Source organism: Thunnus thynnus, chromosome 14, assembly GCF_963924715.1.
Source record: "Thunnus thynnus chromosome 14, fThuThy2.1, whole genome shotgun sequence".
NCBI classification, from domain to species: Eukaryota; Metazoa; Chordata; class Actinopteri; order Scombriformes; family Scombridae; genus Thunnus; species Thunnus thynnus.
In genome coordinates, this window is record NC_089530.1 from 13,528,299 (window position 1) to 13,546,200 (window position 17,902).

Genomic DNA, 17,902 nt, shown 5'->3' on the forward strand with positions numbered 1-17,902 from the left:
CCCTGCAGATCATTGGTATCGAGTGGGTAACCCTGCAGCCACTTGTAACTATTAAGTAACTATTGTCATTATTCATAATATGTAATGAGTTCACTAGAAAACACACCTACAGGCATGAAACATGAGCCAAATTAATACATAAAAATCACATTATGCACAATATGTAATTTTGGTGTTCTTCTGTCTTTAATGTGCAAAGAGTTTCATGTGCTATCTCATAAATTACATAATTGGCCAGGGTTCATACTGAATATATATTTTTTTGTTTGTTTGTTTGTTTTCAACTAGCCATTGGCTCATACTGAAATAAAATATAGAAGTACTTTCTGATGACAGAATATGTTCTGTCTTCTGCTGACATAATGAAGGATCAACACACTCTCCTTTAACTGATGTATTTAAAACAGCACAGTGTTTGAATTTACTCAAGAACTATACTTATACAATTTTAAGGTATTTTACTTGACTATAGGCTATTTCCATTTCATGCTTCTTTATACTTCTACTCCTCTACAGTTTTGAGGGAAATACTTTTTATACTTTTAATTTAAATTTAGATTTTTCAAACAAAATAAAGGGCCTATAAAATATAATGCATTCTTATAAATTAACTACCCAACAGCATATAAAATTGTTAAAACTGGCTCACCCTCGACTAACTATACAACAGCTACTTACACACTAATACACAAGCTGACATTAGCCATTTTTCTACACTGAGTATACTTTTATATAATTAACATTTTCAATGCATGGCTTTACTTGTAATGGAGTAATTTTACAGTGTGGTGTTGCTACTTTTACTTAAGTAAAGGCTCTGTATACTTCCTCCACCACCGAACCAGTAAAATCAGCAATGTGCACCAAGAGGAAAAACAGGTAGGTAAGTAAGTAAGTAAAGTTTATTTAATATAGCACCTTTCACAGAGCAGGTCACAAAGGGTAAAATTGTTAAAGAAATAAGACCATAAAAATAGTGCAATATAAGATACAATAAAAGAAACAATAAATATGAGCAACAACATACCTTAAAAACACACAAAGTGCCGGATCATGCAGGGCTCTATATGTGAAAACAAAAACCTTAAAATCAATCCTAAACATGAATGGAAGCCAATGTAAAGAAGATAAGATGGGTGTGATGAGAGTCGTCCTGCTCAACAGCCTTGCAGCAGCATTCTGGACCATTTGTAGACAGTCCAGGGACGACTTGCTGAGGCAGGTGAAAAGGGAATTGAGTAGTCTAGCCGGGATGATATAAAAGCATGAATAATCATCTCTAGCTCAGGTTATGATATGACAGACCTTAGTTTGGCAATGTTTCATAAATGGAAGAAACATGAACGGGTCAATGATTCGATATGTTTATCGAAGTGTATTGCCTGATCAAATATAACACTGAGATTTCTCAGTGTTATATTTATAGACTATACAGCAGAAGAAAGGGACCCAATACACCGAGCAACCTTGGAAACTCCGCTCTGAAGCAATAATAAGGAACTCAGTCTTATCTGCGTTTAGTTATAAAAAGTTGTTAGCCTTCTCGGCAGTCTGACTGCCGTTATGACAGTTGGACAACTGTGCAAAACAGATATTTTATCAGTCTCAGTAGTCTTAAAAGAGACATACAGCTGAAGGTAACTGATTATTGTATAGGTTTATCGTTTATGTCATTTTATTGTTCTTGTTTTGTTTTGTTCTTATCTGTTTTTTATTTTTACATGTTTGAAATAAAATTGACAAACTAATTAATGTCATCAGCATAACAGTGATTAGAAATACCTTAAAATTTGCTAACAATATGACTTAAGGGAAGCATATACAGAGCAAATGGTATAGGACCTAAGACAGAACCCTGAGGCACACCACAGGAGAGAGCAGCAGTTTCAGACATTATGTAGAGACAGCCACCCACTGCCTTTCAATCAGGATGCTGTGATCTACAGTATCAAAAGCTGCACTAAGATCTAGCAGCACCAAAACAGAGCATTCAGCCACATCAGAAGACATCATTATATCATTGGAGACTCTGAGAAGAGCTGTTTCAGTGAAATCCTTCTGACGAAAACCAGGTTGGAGTTTATCTAAATTGTTGTGTGCAGTCAAGACAGCATTGAGCTGTTTGGCAACAACTTTCTCTAAGACTTTTGAAATAAAAGGCAGCTTAGATACAGGCCTGTAGGTTTTGGGCAGGGATGGGCCAAGGAAGGGGATGAACAACTGCATGTTTAAAATAGGCTGGGACACAACCAGATTGCAGGGAGCTATTTATAATAGAGACCAGGCATGAACCAATAGACTCAAGTACATTTTTAATCATGGATGTTGTTAAAATACCTCCAGGGCTGGAGGAAGGTTTCATACTGCCTACCAGATCAGTGAGGTCTTGCAGGGAAATAGGACAGAAGCTGCCCAAAATGGACAGCCGAGTTGGATAGGCATAAAAAGGGGTAGAAGAGCAGATGTTGCTAGCCCTGACATCTCTAATCTTATCCACAAAGAAAGAAAGAAAGTTGCCACAATCTTTATTTGGAAAAACAGGCACATCAGGAGGTAACAAGGAATGTCATCTACGTGAATATTAAAATCACCAATCATAATAACTCTGTCCAACCTAATGATAGATTATAAAAAATTCAGACATAAAAGAACTATTATAACCAGGGGGGTTGGTAAATTAAAATACAATAAAACAGATTTGAAATGTAATGTAAAATGTAAAATGTAAAATAGATTATGTTGGTGAAATGTAAGAAATTGCCACAAAGGCAGTGGTTCCATTACAGCCTTAGCAATATAATATGATGGTTTTTACTCTGCTGCAGCCCCCCTGTTTATGGCTGTAGTGACTTCTCATATTAACAAACCCCTGATTGCTGTGTTTTGGACCAGCCATACTTTTTTTTTTACAAGGTAAAATCAACAGGTCACCCCACACTCAGCTACGTCTTTTATTACTCATTACTTAAACACCAGGTCAAGTTTTTGTTAACATATAGGGAGGATAGTGAACTTGAAAAAAGCAGGACGATTACTAGTAGACTGGGGGTCATTAATCAGGCTAATGGAAACCAAAAAAAGAAAAAGAGTATGTCAGAGTGTTGGGCATTAAACTACATTATTGTTTGGGGCGGATGTCAGTGCAGCTTATAACCTGTTTTGCACACATGTGCAGTACTACATCAGATAAGTGAAGTAATTTAACTGTTCGCTGTGTCATCATGACAATCACATCTTTCTTAGTATGGTGCTGCATTCCATTCCTTGCAATAAACTGGTATTTCCAAACACTGTTATAAAAATGACCCGTTCATTTTAATGCTGTAGGCTGGAAATGATCCTGTAACCAAATACTGTAGCTTTGTGGTGATGATTGTAGCCATTCAATAGCACTTCTTATTTATCTTATTTTACATATTTTTGTGTTCCAGAGAGAGTACACATGGTATAAAAAATGTCATAAATGTCTCCAATTTTCAACAGTGTCATCAGTTTGTCATTGGAGATTCAGTCTAGTTTTACATGTCATCTTAAGTCTGGACAGTTATAGCTAGTGCTGAAACAATTAGCTGATTAAAAGTTAAGTCAACCAACAAAAAAATGATGTACAAAAAATCTGATAATTGAGAAATAGTTCAATGTTCAAATAGTTCAATGTTCAAAATATTCCATTACAAGTAAAAGTTCTGCATGAAGACTGCTCCTTAAGTACATAAGTTTTATCAGCAAAATGAAATGTGAGTATTAAAATAAAAGTATTAATTTTGTCCCTGTGACTGATACATATATGACATCATTAGATTATTAATACTGAAGCATCAGTGTTAGAGCAGCATGTCACTGTTGTAACTGCTGGAGGTGGAGCTAGTTTGAACTACTTTAGTTAGCTAGTTTAGTCCAGTGGTTCCCAACCTAGGAGTCTGGCCCCTTCAAAGGGTCACAAGATAAATCTGAAGGGTCGTGAGATGATTAATGAGGGAAGAAAGAAGAAAAAACTAAGTTCTGATACACAAATCTGTTTTCAGTTCCGTCTGTGAACTCTCTGACAGCACCTGAAGGATCCAGGGCTCCTTTTGGACCCACGACTTCATGCCAGCTCCTTAATCAAGCCACCTAACCGACACTGAGCATACAAGTTCACAGAGGCAGCCAGCAAGACACTCAGTCCTCATTACTTAAATAGCACTAGGTCAGGTTTTTGTTAACATAGAGGGAGGATAGTGAACTTGACAAAAGCAGAACGATTACTAGTAGACTGGGTGTCATTAATCAGGCTAATGCAAACCAGAAAAGCTAAAAATAAATAAATAACGTGTATGTCAGAGTGTTGGGCCTTAAACTACATTCTTATTTGGGGCGAATGTCAGTGCAGCTCATTGGCCTATAACCTGTTTTACGCACATGTGCAGTACATACAGCTCCTCAGATAAGTGAAGTCATTTAACTATTTGATGTCATCATGTCATTCACATCTTTCTTAGCATGATGCTGCATTCATGTTCTCACAATAAACTGGTATTTCCACACACTGTTATAAAGACAACTCATTCATTTTAATGCTGTAGGCTGGAAATGATCCTGTGACTAAATCCTGTGGCTTTGTGCTGGTGATTGTAGAAATTCAACAGCACTTCTTATTCATCTTATTTTACATGTTTTTGTCTTCCAGAGAGACTACATATGGTATCAAAAATGTCATAAATGTGTCCAATTTTCAATAGTGTCATTACTTTGTCATTGAAGATTCAGTCTAGTCTTACATGTCATCTCAAGAGTGGACAGTTATAGCTAGTGCTGAAACAAATGGTCGATCAAAAGATAAGTCGATTAACAAAAAAATGATGTACAAAAAATCTGATAACTGAGAAATAGTTCAAGTAATTTATTGAGCAAAAATGTCAAACATTCATTGGTTCCAGTTTCTCAAATGCAAGTGTCGTATATTAAGGTAGCCTGAACTGAATTACTGGGGGTTGGACTGTTGGTTGCACAAAATAGGCTATTTCTTATACTCTGGGATGTGGATACTGACAATTAAAATTAAAAGAGAAAATAATAATCCTAATTTATTAGTCAGAACAATTGGGACAAAAGAAAATTGGATACAGAAATTACAAATGGATATTGTAAAATGGCAATTAGACAATGGAGCGTGAATAAACTCCTGAAATGGAAAAGAGAGGTGCTCTCATGTAAATGCTAGAATTGAAAGTTTAGATGTTTGTTTGTTTTTTATTTTATTTTTTGTACTACCCTTTTTATATTTGCCCTTTTTCCATTTTATCCATTTATCACAGGAGGGGCTCATTATCATTTATTAATTCCTGTCTTCTCTCTGTCTCCCTCACATGGATTTCTCAACTATTTAGATGAAGCACACGAAACCTTCAGGTGGCTCTTAAGGACATGGATTCAAATCTGTCATATGTTGGTTCTTATTCCCTCTCTCCACCCCACTTTCCTTTCTCTCATTAAGTCTAATAAAATGAAAATGCTTGAAAGGTATTGTTTGGTACTTCTCATCCAGGAAACATCAATCAACAATCAGTTGCTACAGTTTTCAAGAATTCATTTATGCATGCTATCATGACGCTCCTGATCTCTGATAAACTCTATGAGTTGCCTGATAAGAGGAAATGACACATTGATTTCGATTATTATCTCGTTATTTCAACAAAACAAGCTAAGTTTCTCGGAATAATCAACTCATTAACTCATATCTAGATAATGGCATTCTAAAAATAATTGCAATCACGGCCCTTCTCGGCTTCCGTAGTTTTCAGTGAAGTGGATTTGTATGTTCCCGACAGTTTTTGAACGCACCGTGGACTGATTGGAGGAGATGGGAGGAGCGAGCGGATATGCTGAGTCACGTCGGTTCTCTGGTCACATGTTCAGACCAGGAGGGGGTTCTTATGTACAACAGAGCTGCAACTCAACTACGACCTTCCCTACCGGCTCACCCCGCTGTCAGTCCACCACAGACCTGCACTTTGACGGGCTCAGTCCGCGGTCGTTCACCGAGTCGAGGCTAGCAGGCACTGATTAACTCCCCGGGTGTTTTATTTTTTTGTCGGGGAGGGGGGAGCGACGTTATCAGCACACTGGGGTGGGCTTCACCAAGCTAACCGGGGCCTTCTTCTTCTTCTTCTTCTTCTTCTACTTCTTCTTCCTCTGGATGCCCAGCTAAGGTTACACAGTCTGAGCACCGCCTGTGAACTCTCTGACGGCACCCGAAGGATCCAGGGCTCCGTTTGGACCCGAGACTTCATGCCAGCTCCTTAGTCCAGCCAGCTAACCGACACCGAGCGTGCAAGTTCACATAGGCAGCCAGCAAGACAGCTACTGTCCACTGCCTGTGTGTCTGTGTGTGTGTCTGTCTGTCTCTCTGTGTGTGTGTGTCTGTCTGTCTGATTGTGTGTCTGTCTGTCTGTGTGTGTGCGTGTGTGTGTGTGTTTGTCTGTCTGTGTTTGTCTTTGTGTGTCTGTGTGCGATGGGTTTACTGTCACAGGGGTCTCCACTGAACTGGGAAGAAACCAAGAAGTATGCTGACCACATCAGGAAACATGGCATCATCCAGTTCCTTAACATCTACAACAAGGTGAAGGATCGCCAGAAAGACGTGTTGAAATGGGGTGATGAGGTAAGAAAATGTCTTTTCTCTCTCTGTCCTAAACCTAAACACGTGGTGAATCTGACTTCTCTTTATTGGCCAAGTATGTGTACACATACAAGCAGTTTGACTCTGGTTTAGTGGCTTTCAGAGCACTTATCACAGGTGAAACCGTGTCTGTGGACTATAAACAGGATACAAAATAGTGCCAAGAAGTGAAGAGTGCAAGGAGTGATGACATAAATATTAAATGGTCAAAGAAATGACATCACTTTGTATAAATATAGTTGGTGCAAATGCTGAGGTCTCTTCTTCACTGTGCATGATGCAATAGCAGGCCTTTATTGATGAAGAAGACTAAATTTGATCTGCAGGAGAAACTGCATGTGCTCAGCTTGGTGTGTTATTATTATATTAGTATTTGCATTGTACACACGTTGCTGTCAGTGATATTTGTTTTGTTAGTGTACAATAGTTGGTTGTAAGGGACAGCTCTGTGAAATTAGACCTTTTGAGTAGAGCTGCAACAATTAATCGGTTATTTTCCTGCTCTTAAATTAATCCCCATCTATTCTGATAATCAATTAATCGTTTTGAGTCATTTTTTAAAGAAGAACATGTCCAAATTCTCTGATTCCAGCTTCTCAGATGTGAATATCTTCTGGTGTCTTTAGTTGTTTGTGACAGTAAACTGAATATCTTTGGACTGTTGTGGACAAAACAAGACATTCAAGACGTCATCTTGAGCTCTTGGAAACATTTTTCACCATTTTCTAGCATTTTATAGGCCAAACGACTAATCAATTAATCGAGAAGATAATCGTCAGATTAATTGATGGTGAAAATAACCATTAGTTGCAGCCCTTGCTCTTGTATTTACAGTATCACTTTGTGTTTTTAGTACAATGTCTAAAGATTTATTTTACAAGGAGTCTAAAAAGCCAAATGTTTGTTTTTAAGAATGAATAAATATACTTACAGATACTTAAAACACAATAAATAGTTACTTAATACTACAACTAATTCAGGCAGACACTCCCTGTTGAGTAAACAAACACAAAGCCCGACATATGTTCAGAAATGTGGATTTGGCTGTTCTTCTATTCAGAATTTCATACCAGTTTGCATTTCTAGTTTTTTTGCCTGCCGCTAGTCCACAAAACTTCAGTGTGCCACAGCTTTTTGATTTCGAACAATGTGGAATGCTGTTGTTATAGATTAATCCCCCTTTCAGACAGGGGATTACAGCGTAGCAGAGTCAAAGTCAAGGAAACATAACTGATGAATTGGAATTGATGTGATGGCGTCCCAGTCTGATCTTGAAAACGCCGGCTTTGTGCTGCAGTTTGTGCACAGATTCAAAACCAGATTTGATAAGTATTTAAAAGCGTACTTTAAAAAGACTAAAGCAGCAGCTGTAACGCAGTGACAACTGTGGTTTAACGATGTGTCTTGTTTGCTTTTAATTGTTTACTTTTTAGGTTGAGTACATGTTAGTGGAACTGGATGACAAGGATGAAAAGGTTCGAATTGTCCTGAATGGAGGAGATGTTCTGGAAACTCTTCAAGACCAAGGAGAAAATAAAAATCCCAAGTAAGTGAACTCTGCACAGCACATGACTGAAAGTTCAGCTGAATATAGCAGATATTTAAAGATGTACTGAGTAATCTTTAAGGAAGAAGGCCTCACTTTACTCTTGGGGTTTGGTTTTGCTTCCTCCTTCCAGATTCAAATCTTCTTTTCCGAAAACACACCCGGTTAAAAGGAAATCAATCATATTCACCAACACAGTGTATCGTTTGACTCGGTTGGATCGCTGGAAGACCAACCATTAAATTCTTAATCTGAATGACATTAAACAAAGTCAAAGCCACACCTCAAATGCAAACTGTAGTGACCGGTTTTTAATTATTTCTAAGAGTAGAGACAAGGCTGAACTTTGTATAAAAGCTGAATCGGTGTGCATCACACATAGACTTCCACAGGTGTTATTACTAAAGCCACTCCAGACCCGCACAGGTGTGTTATCTGAGCTGATGAGACCTCTTCTCTGGAGTGGATTGATCTGGTTTGATTGATGTCTCCCTGATTCAAAGATATAAACATGAACAGTGACAGCTGAGGACCAAAACAGTTCCCTGAATAAACGTCAATACGTGAATCTGATATGTGGTGACACCACACGTCCTGTAGCTGCTCAGTGAAGGGTTGTTGTAAAACAAACAAAGCAAAAATGACTTTATTTTGCTGCTGATTTTTCTAGTTGTTGTGGATCACTTGATCCGCCATTTGGGCTACTTTCAGCACTTTATTTTAGCCACTAACTCCCACTATGAGTCACCTACATGGAGACTGATCGGCATGTAAAAGCACAAATCCTCCCAATTTAATCCTGAAAAGACCTCATATCAGCTCCTCTAAGGGTGTGTAAGGCCGATAACCAAAGGCAATATATGTGCTATAGTGAAAGGCAGTTTGCAATCAATTAGTTGGGACCCCCCCCAAGGGGTACCAGGATAAATCTGAGGGGTCAACTGATGATTAAAGGGATGAGAAAGAAAAATGTTCTGTTATATAACTATGTTTTTTTTCTGGCTTTTCTCTAATATTGCTTTTTCTTATAAAATATTGGAAACTTTTCTGACTTCAGGCCTCTAAAAATCCCCCAAATTAAAAAATATTAGGAGGAAAAGTCAAGTCTGTGGTTGAACTTCCCACAGTTCATGCCGACACTGAGATCATAGTCTGTGACGAGCGGTCACAAGTCGATATTGATTCATTTTAAGGAGTCACATGTCAAAAACATTTGCAGCTGCGGGTGTAAAGTACAGCAGAGACAGGCGGCTTTGCCCTGCAGGCAAACTCCGTCTCACTGTGTTTTCATACACAGAATTTGCCTGCAGGCCCGCACTGCTGTCTGTTAATTTGAAATTCAAAGTCACCGTTCATTCATCATTCAGAGTATACACGCGATGACTGACGTACACGCCCTGTACGCGTCTGCTCACACGAACCGAGCACGCCGCACCATCACCACGTTTAAACACGGCGCTGAGACAAGTTTTTATTTAAACATCTGTCTGCCAAATCGTACAATTCAGCATCATCACCAGAAATCTTTTAATTCCTCTCCTTATGTCAAGGATTTCTATCCAGCAAAGGCAGTGAGTCAGTAATAAAGCCTCTTTCACTGAGGAGCCGTTACGCCAACGACTTCTCACATACCTGGTGTTTGTACAAGGTTACATGTTTTTAGCTTTTTTAGCTTAGCTTTCCAGACACTTTCTCTTTGTACATTTTTCACAAAAATCTTTAAAAGTTAAGTGCATTTTCCAAAATGTAATTGCAAATGTATCAAAAATAAAGAGACACTTTTACCCACACATTTATGAGCACATGAAGGCCCTCTATTCATCACTTTGCTCCATTTAAAGCAGTCGTCTTGAGTACGTCTCTACCAGCTTTGCACACCTGCATTTCCTCCTTTCAGTCAGCACGTTTACATGCACTGTAGTAACCTGGTAACTGTAAATCAGAGCAGAGCTTTTCCTGACAGTGTGAAAGTGTGTGAATACAAAAAACTACTCAAATGTTTAGTGGTGGAAACTGACTTATTTAGATTTCTATGAGCTACTTTGTGTTTTAAGCTACTTCAGTTTTAGTTGAGCTTTGGATGGAATCATTTTAAATACAAGGGGACATTACATAACGTTGCCACCACACCTCGCTGTAGTGATAAGTAAATACATGTTGAGCAGTGATTTTCAACCGTTGTCAGACGAAACTACCTTTTTTTTTTGTTTTTCTTGGACAAGACCAGAGAGTCCTTTTCTTGATTCTCAGAGTGAACCATGAAGTGCTATTGTTCAGATTTGAGGCGGGCTGTTATTTGTCTTTTTTATCAGGCGTGGCTGCAGACGTGTTTCTCTCTCTGGCAGCTTCTACCGTCTCTGCAGAGGATCTCTGGTCTTTGAGTATTTGGTTTTCTCTCTGACAACAGTCCTCTGAGCTCAGGAACGTGTCAGTTCAGTTTGAAGGGTATAAACACATGAAAATAAGGTATTACTGTGTTTAGATATTACTTGAACTTTTATAAAAGTCCTTAAAATTGCCCTTTTCAGTTCATTTAGAGTAATAAATCAAGTCTATCTTTGTGGAGACATTTTGCTGAAGTTGAACCTTTTTTTTAAAACGATCAAAACTCCCTAAATGTAAAGGCGTTGTAAAGATATTTTGCCTAAGGACATCTGTCAGTGATAACAATCAAAAGTCATCCTGGGAGTGCTGTGTGCACGCCTAAACTGTAGTAACATTTCATTTAAAATGAGGAATTCTCTGCAGGCTGTGTAAATGTGTTTGTACAAGCTCCTGAGTGTTATGCTTGCCCTGCTGTCCATGACGTCGGTCTAAATCTGTGGAGCCAACTTCACCCAGGGGAAATACCAGTGGCAGTGGGAATAGTAGAGCCGATGCATTCCTCATTACTGCCCCTCTGTCGCACACACCAAAGAGCACGCTCTGAAGCACAAATACGTTGCGTTCGCTTGCCCTGCCAAGATTATGGCTGACATACGATAAAGGCAGAGCGCTCGGTGTATTTAATCAGAAAGGTCATCGTGATGCCGAGACTGCAGCCTTTTTTTCCTTGCTGACCTATAAAGTAGAATATTTTTTTTTAATATTTTTGCAGTCACCCCACGCTCTGGAGACCAGAGTATGGCAGCTACATGATTGAAGGAACTCCGGGGCAGCCGTATGGCGGCACGATGTCAGAGTTCAACACTGTGGAGGGAAACATGGGGAAGAGAAGACGAGAGGCCTCGTCAGTCCTGAACCAGAACGAAACACTCTGCACCATCACTGCATTCCCAAGGTACGCAAGATTAATATTGATCTGTTATTTCAAATTTTCTTTATTCATTCTCAATTAATTTAAAGTCTTGCAATTTTATGCAATATGTTATATTTAATTTAATTTGAATTTAACTTTGTTCGATTGCACTTGACAGCATCAGCAGCTAAAACATTTACAGTGTTAACATTATAATCATAATATTTATGTATTTTTTGATCCTTTGCTCAGGTTAGGTTGCCCAGGTTTCACCAAACCAGAATACCGGCCAACGCCTGTTGAGAAGGGAGTGTCAAAGTCGCTGTTTTTCCCAGATGAAGCCATCAACAGACACCCAAGATTCAGGTAGACTTCATGTTTATAACTTCATGAAAGCACACGTGTAGTTGCATCATTGATAAGTTTACCATGGTTGACTTCTTTGGTCAATTTGATGAGGGGTCACAAGTACCTTTTGTCAAAAAAAAAATAAATAAATGATTTAGCAGCTATACATATTTAACATGTCAGTGATTTAGATATAGATCATACTGTGAATGACAGGATATATAAAATATGAGAAACAGCCTCCCAAAAATATACATTTTTATATGTGCTCATTCATAATTAGTCTTGGGTTATTTCACATATATTCTATCAGTTTATCTACCACAGCTCGGTGGTATAAAATACAAACATATCATCAGTTGTTTGTGGTTTGCAGCTGTGAAAGACGAAATATTCAAATATTTTACTTTTTGCTTGTTTTTACCATACATGCATGTTTCTTTTTATAGCTTACACTTTGGATATTCTGCTATCATTTATTCTGTGTGTGTGTGTGTGTGTGTGTGTGTGTGTGTGTGTGTGTGTGTGTGTGTGTGTGTGTGTGTGTGTGTGTGTGTGTGTGTGTGTGTGTGTGTGTGTGTGTGTTTTTGCTTTTTCAGCACCCTTACCAGAAACATACGTCACAGAAGAGGAGAGAAAGTTGTGATTAATGTGCCAAGTAAGTTTAAATGATGTAAAAGGTATCAACTGTATTATAAAGAAGTAATTTCATGGCATTTTCTTAAAATGTGATTTATATAATAATAATAAAATAAAATTTTTGTTGATGATTTTGTTGACATAGACAACTAATTTGCTCCTGTACTACAGGGTTCAACATTAATGTTCTTTTGATTTTTTTTTGTTTTGTTTGTTTGTTTGTTTGTTTGGTTTTTTTTTGTTTTTTTCACTCGGCAAGTGGGTCAGAAATCTACTTGCCCATTGTCAACTTTTACTTGCCCCCATACACATTGTTTTATTAGCGGTTATCAATACAAATTGTTTTATTAGCGGTTATCAAATAATAACAAAGACTAAAGTTAATTGTCATGTTTAATCTTTAATTAAGTAAAGGCGAGGGGGCTAAAGAACAAGAACATAATTTATGATATGAGGATGATCGAAAAAATATTGAAACATTTTTATTTTATTATTTTTTTACTTTTGCTAGATTTAGTAGCCCGATGTGGCCTTTTACTTGCCCCGGGCATTCGGGCAGGTCTTATTGTTGAACCATACCTGTAGCCCTGATGAGCTGAGTAATGTGCAGACTACTGCAGTAGTAAATGTAGTTACAGGTTAAAATTAATCAATATGAATAATAAATATCTTTTTTTTTTATTTCAGTCTTCAAAGACAAGTGCACTCCGTCTCCATTTGTGGAGGAGTTTCCTGAGGACGATGGCGAAGCAGCGAGAGCGGCTCTGCCTGACCATATCTATATGGACGCTATGGGCTTCGGCATGGGCAACTGCTGTCTGCAGGTACTGAAAGACTAACTCTGACAAACTCTGTCGCCTCCGACAATCTTTTTTGTTTTCAGAGATGTAAAATACACGATAATCCTAACTTTATTGAGTTTTGTGTATCGGCAACTTAACAATCTCAATAAGTGATCTATAAATGTACTTCAGACTTGGTTTTATCACATTTTTGCAGGTGACATTCCAAGCTTGCAGCATTGATGAAGCAAGGTACCTTTATGACCAACTAGCAACATTCTGCCCTATAGTGGTGAGTAGATAAATGAAGCATGTGCTCGCTGCCATATATCTATCTGACCTCTTTTTTTAGTAGGACTAATATATAACTTATTATCTATGAACTTAGATAGATTTTTATGTATAAAAAGGTTAATGTAAAACAAATCTGGAGTGACTAAAACAAATAATAATAATCAGAATAAATATTGCATCAGAGTTAAAAGATTTTATAACTTTGTTCCTAAAATCACAATTTTTTTTTGTACCCATTATTTGACTGTTTTTGCTGTTTCCAGATGGCTTTGAGTGCAGCCTCACCCTTCTACAGAGGCTATGTGTCAGATATTGATTGTCGCTGGGGAGTTATTTCTGCCTCGGTGGATGACAGGACACCGGAAGAACGCGGGCTGAAGGTGAGCAGGCGGAGCTGAAAAACCGGCCTGAAACAAAAGCTGTGTCAGTAGATACTTAGAATACAAAAATATGTTTTAGTCAAATGACAGAGATGGTTTTTGAGCATTTCTTGTCGCTCAACATTTTTCTATCTAGTACTCAAGGTCATTTGATCGAGTCTGATTTTTCAACACTCATCTGTCCCACCACCAAGTGTCAGTAATGGACCAAAATTGTTTCTCCAACAAACTCAAGAGGTGTGAAGTGGCCTCTGTGAAAGCACCACCTACATATCATAATAAAATGATCATTTTAAGTATGAAAATGTCTTTTTTTCTTTTGCAGCCTTTGAAAAACAACAAATACAGAATCTTCAAGTCAAGATATGATTCAATCGACAGCTACCTGTCCAGCTGCGGTGAGAAGTACAACGACATCGATTTGACGATAGACGAGGAGATCAAAAAGCAGCTGCTCAGTGCAGGTGAAGTCATTCGGAGAATAATTTCCCAAATGAAACTGAGAAACTTATCTGTCAAAAAATTTAGATTTACTATTAGTCATGCTGTCGTCAAGTAAAGAATCATTTAACCTCTACTGGATTTTGAAACAGGAATGTATGAATTAAATGAAACGTACACGACTTGGTTAACATGCACTAATAATCAGCTTTCTGTTTATAGGGATTGACAAGCTGCTGGCCCAACACATAGCACACCTCTTCATCCGAGATCCACTCTCCGTCTTTGAGGAGAAAATACACTTGGATGACGAAAATGAGTCTGATCACTTTGAGGTGAGGATTTCTGTTTTCCCTCAGCCTTGTTCTTAAGAGGAAAGCCCATCACGAGTGGAAAATAAACACAACACAGGCCTGACTTCAGTGTAATTTAAATGTGTCTATGTTTATGTTTGCAGAACCTTCAGTCGACCAACTGGCAGACGATGAGGTTTAAACCGCCACCTCCAAACTCTGATATCGGCTGGAGAGTTGAGTTCCGCCCCATGGAGGTAATTATCAACTGCACCTTCACTTAATTAGACTTTTAGCTTGAATCTGTGCTTAAAATCAGTGTCATGTCATATCAAATTTTAGGTGCAGCTAACCGATTTTGAAAATGCTGCATATGTGGTGTTTGTCGTCCTGCTCACCAGAGTGATCCTGTCCTACAAACTGGATTTCCTAATCCCCTTGTCAAAGGTGAAAACAGCCACACATTCCTGGTATTTTATACAGTGTTAAAAATGAATTTAATTAATAAATTAGGACATTTGGGTCCTAACAATCATGTACTTAAGTCCAGTTGTCTTTCATTAGGTTGATGAAAACATGAAGGTGGCACAGAAGAGAAACGCTGTCCAGGAGGGCATGTTTTACTTCCGAAAGGACATCTTCAAAGGTGATTAAAACAGAAAGTGCAACTCCTCTTTTGATGTTTCTGGTCTTGTTTGTGGAGCAGCTGATACATTTTGTTTGTCCACAAACAGGCTGCAACCCGGTCCTCGATGGTGCTGCTTCTGCTCAGAATGGCCTGGAGAGTGATGGAGCTAATGAGGAGTACACACTGATGAGCATTGACACCATCATCAATGGAAAAGTAATTATTGTGTCACACTGACAGAAATTTTTGAAGAACTCAGGATAAACCTGCATTTTGACTGGAGGAACTAGGGGCTAAATTTAATTCCTGTAGGTTAGTTCCAGGTGTAGAAACGTCCCTGCTCTGGGGTTGTACTTGTCCAAAGATTTAGGGACTGTCAGAGTTTGCAGGGTTAAATGTCTTTTGTCCCTGAAACTGCTTCAACTTGTGGATCGCTTCAATCACAAAGTAGGGAAGTACTGGGTGACTCTGATATCAATTTTAGGACAAAAGACCTACACTTCTTGTGATGTTTATTGACATTTAAAAAAAAGAAAAAAAAATACAATTTTAAAAAAAGCGTGATATAGAGAGAAAGAAAACGAGCAAACGAGAGAGGCGGTCAAGGGGGCTAGACAATGAATGAGAGAAGAAAGCGGTGTTTCATGGTGGTTACTTTCTAAAACGGAAATAACCATCAAACGCTCGGTCTACTGTGTAGACAGATGCTCTGGAGTTATTAGTCTGCTTTTCCTCCTCCGCATTTCTCCTTTTCATTCACTGATTACATCCGACTCACGCCACTGCAAATACGCAATAAATGAGAACAACATGATGACTGTGTTGTCGTTTCCTCGCCTGTGAAATTTGCTTTTTAAAATGCTGCTGTGTTTCTTTTTTTCTTTCCTCAGTTTTCTAATCTTTATGGGTCTTTAGATTCTATGAAAACACAAACACAGTTACACAAAAGGGACTTTCAGTTCCTAGTTTGGTTCCTGTGGCTTTTTTAAAGTCATCTAATAATTATTGTTTTCTCTTCCGTTTTTTTTTTTTTATCACCAGGAGGGAGTTTTTCAAGGACTTATCCCGATCCTTAACTGCTACCTGGAGAACATGGAAGTAGATGTGGACACCAGGTGCACCATTTTGAATTATCTGAAACTCATCAAGAAACGGGCCTCAGGTAAATTAGCACTAAATTTCCGAATAAACAATAAGTATAATCAGTCTTTATGCAGCTTTGACTCTGAACATAACTCTGTTTTGCTGGAACAGGTGACCTTATGACCATGGCCAAGTGGATGAGGGAATTTGTTGCAAATCACCCGCAGTACAAGCAGGACAGCGTCATAACCGACAAGATCAACTACGACCTGTTCCTGAAGTGTGACATGATTGCAAAAGGCGAAGAGCAGTGCCCAGAGCTAATCGGAAACCCCGTCAACAGATTCAAATGAGAAACACTAATGTTAGAAATGCTTTGTCATCATACATACACGCATGTAAAGAGAGACCAAATATGGCTCAGAATGAAAGTGGTCCAATTTTAAAAGAATGCAAAACAGCATGTGTGTGTTGTAAGAAACATACCTGCATCAAATGTATGTATATATAGTGTATCAGATTTTTATGATTACAAAATTATTTTAATAGGGTTAAGACATGCAAAAGGTTGTGTAATAGAAATCAGATGTGTATTTATTTTTCTCTGGAAATTAAGCCTATCTGTGTGAGAATGTAAATGTAGCAAAGAGTTGTACAGTAGTCCGCTTTTAATCCCGTGTTCTGTAAATACTGTACCTCTGCTCTTTGAAACATTAACATCATGGGTATTTTTTTTCCTTTGTCGCTGAATATGAGCTTTCTTTGCTTTTGGTAGAGATTTCTTTTTTTTTTTTTTTTCAATTTAAGAGAAATGTTTGCTTTGCTCTGCTGACATTGTAGTGGGACCTTGAGGGTAGTGTTGCATTCAAGTGGAGATGGTTAACCATTGTTTACAATGTGACGCTGCTTCAAATAAATCTGTACAACAGTAAATTAATCCGGGTTTAAATCCTACCTTGTGTTAGCCGTCTCAAGCTTGATTGATTTGCCTCCATAAACAAATCCTGAAATCTTTCCAATTAGCTAAATTAGCAGTGTTTCAATTGATGCCTGCAGTCAGCATATATGCATCATTTAAGAGTATGGGAGTAACCGGTCTCAACACTGTCAGGGTCAGGGAGCAGCTCAGCAGAAACTGGTTGAGATGGACTCCACCAGAGTCTGATCACCCCGCCATCATCGAAAATAGATCATCATCACCATCATCAATTATCTGGCCTTCTGGTGAAAACTGAAAACAGGAGCACCTGGTGTCCCCATACATCCACGTGTGCTTGTAGAGGGGGGAAGAAAAGTCATTTTAAAGAAGGAAAAAAATAATAAATTGATAAGTTGTGGTGTTAAAAAAGTGCCATTTGATTCTATTAACAGGTTTAAATATAATTAAAGCTGCAAGCAGCGTTGAATGGGCCTTCGCACCCTTGCGCATGTCGGGGCATGGTGCAGTCCAAGGGCTTCTGTCACGGGCATGTAGATGTCTCCAGACCTGGGCTGACAGGTCTGACTTTACAAACGTGAAGTTTGGTGCAGACTAGAGCATTCAATTAATAATTTGAAAACTTTTGATGA

General features: G+C 38.3%; 1 protein-coding gene across 1 annotated transcript; it reads left to right on the forward strand.

Moving 5' to 3' along the window:
* Positions 1 to 5,872: 5,872 nt before the first annotated feature.
* gclc (glutamate-cysteine ligase, catalytic subunit) lies at positions 5,873 to 17,270 on the forward strand. The gene is made up of 16 exons (XM_067609937.1): positions 5,873 to 6,643; positions 8,095 to 8,207; positions 11,305 to 11,487; positions 11,698 to 11,811; positions 12,393 to 12,451; positions 13,120 to 13,256; positions 13,432 to 13,506; positions 13,772 to 13,888; positions 14,214 to 14,352; positions 14,552 to 14,664; positions 14,787 to 14,879; positions 14,965 to 15,069; positions 15,187 to 15,268; positions 15,357 to 15,466; positions 16,292 to 16,412; positions 16,505 to 17,270. Exons 1-16 carry the CDS (start codon positions 6,494 to 6,496, stop codon positions 16,684 to 16,686), a joined length of 1,893 nt encoding a protein of 630 aa, XP_067466038.1. The 5' UTR covers positions 5,873 to 6,493; the 3' UTR covers positions 16,687 to 17,270.
* The last annotated feature ends 632 nt before the right edge of the window (positions 17,271 to 17,902 follow it).

What these genes read in the sequence shown, in the direction of transcription:
- gclc (XM_067609937.1), top strand. Translation starts at nt 6,494, where the DNA reads ATGGGTTTACTGTCACAGGGGTCTCCACTGAACTGGGAAGAAACCAAG. An exon ending in CAACATTCTGCCCTATAGTG is followed by an intron (nt 13,507 to 13,771) that starts GTGAGTAGATAA and finishes TGCTGTTTCCAG; the next exon opens with ATGGCTTTGAGTGCAGCCTC. An exon ending in TCCTAATCCCCTTGTCAAAG is followed by an intron (nt 15,070 to 15,186) that starts GTGAAAACAGCC and finishes GTCTTTCATTAG; the next exon opens with GTTGATGAAAACATGAAGGT.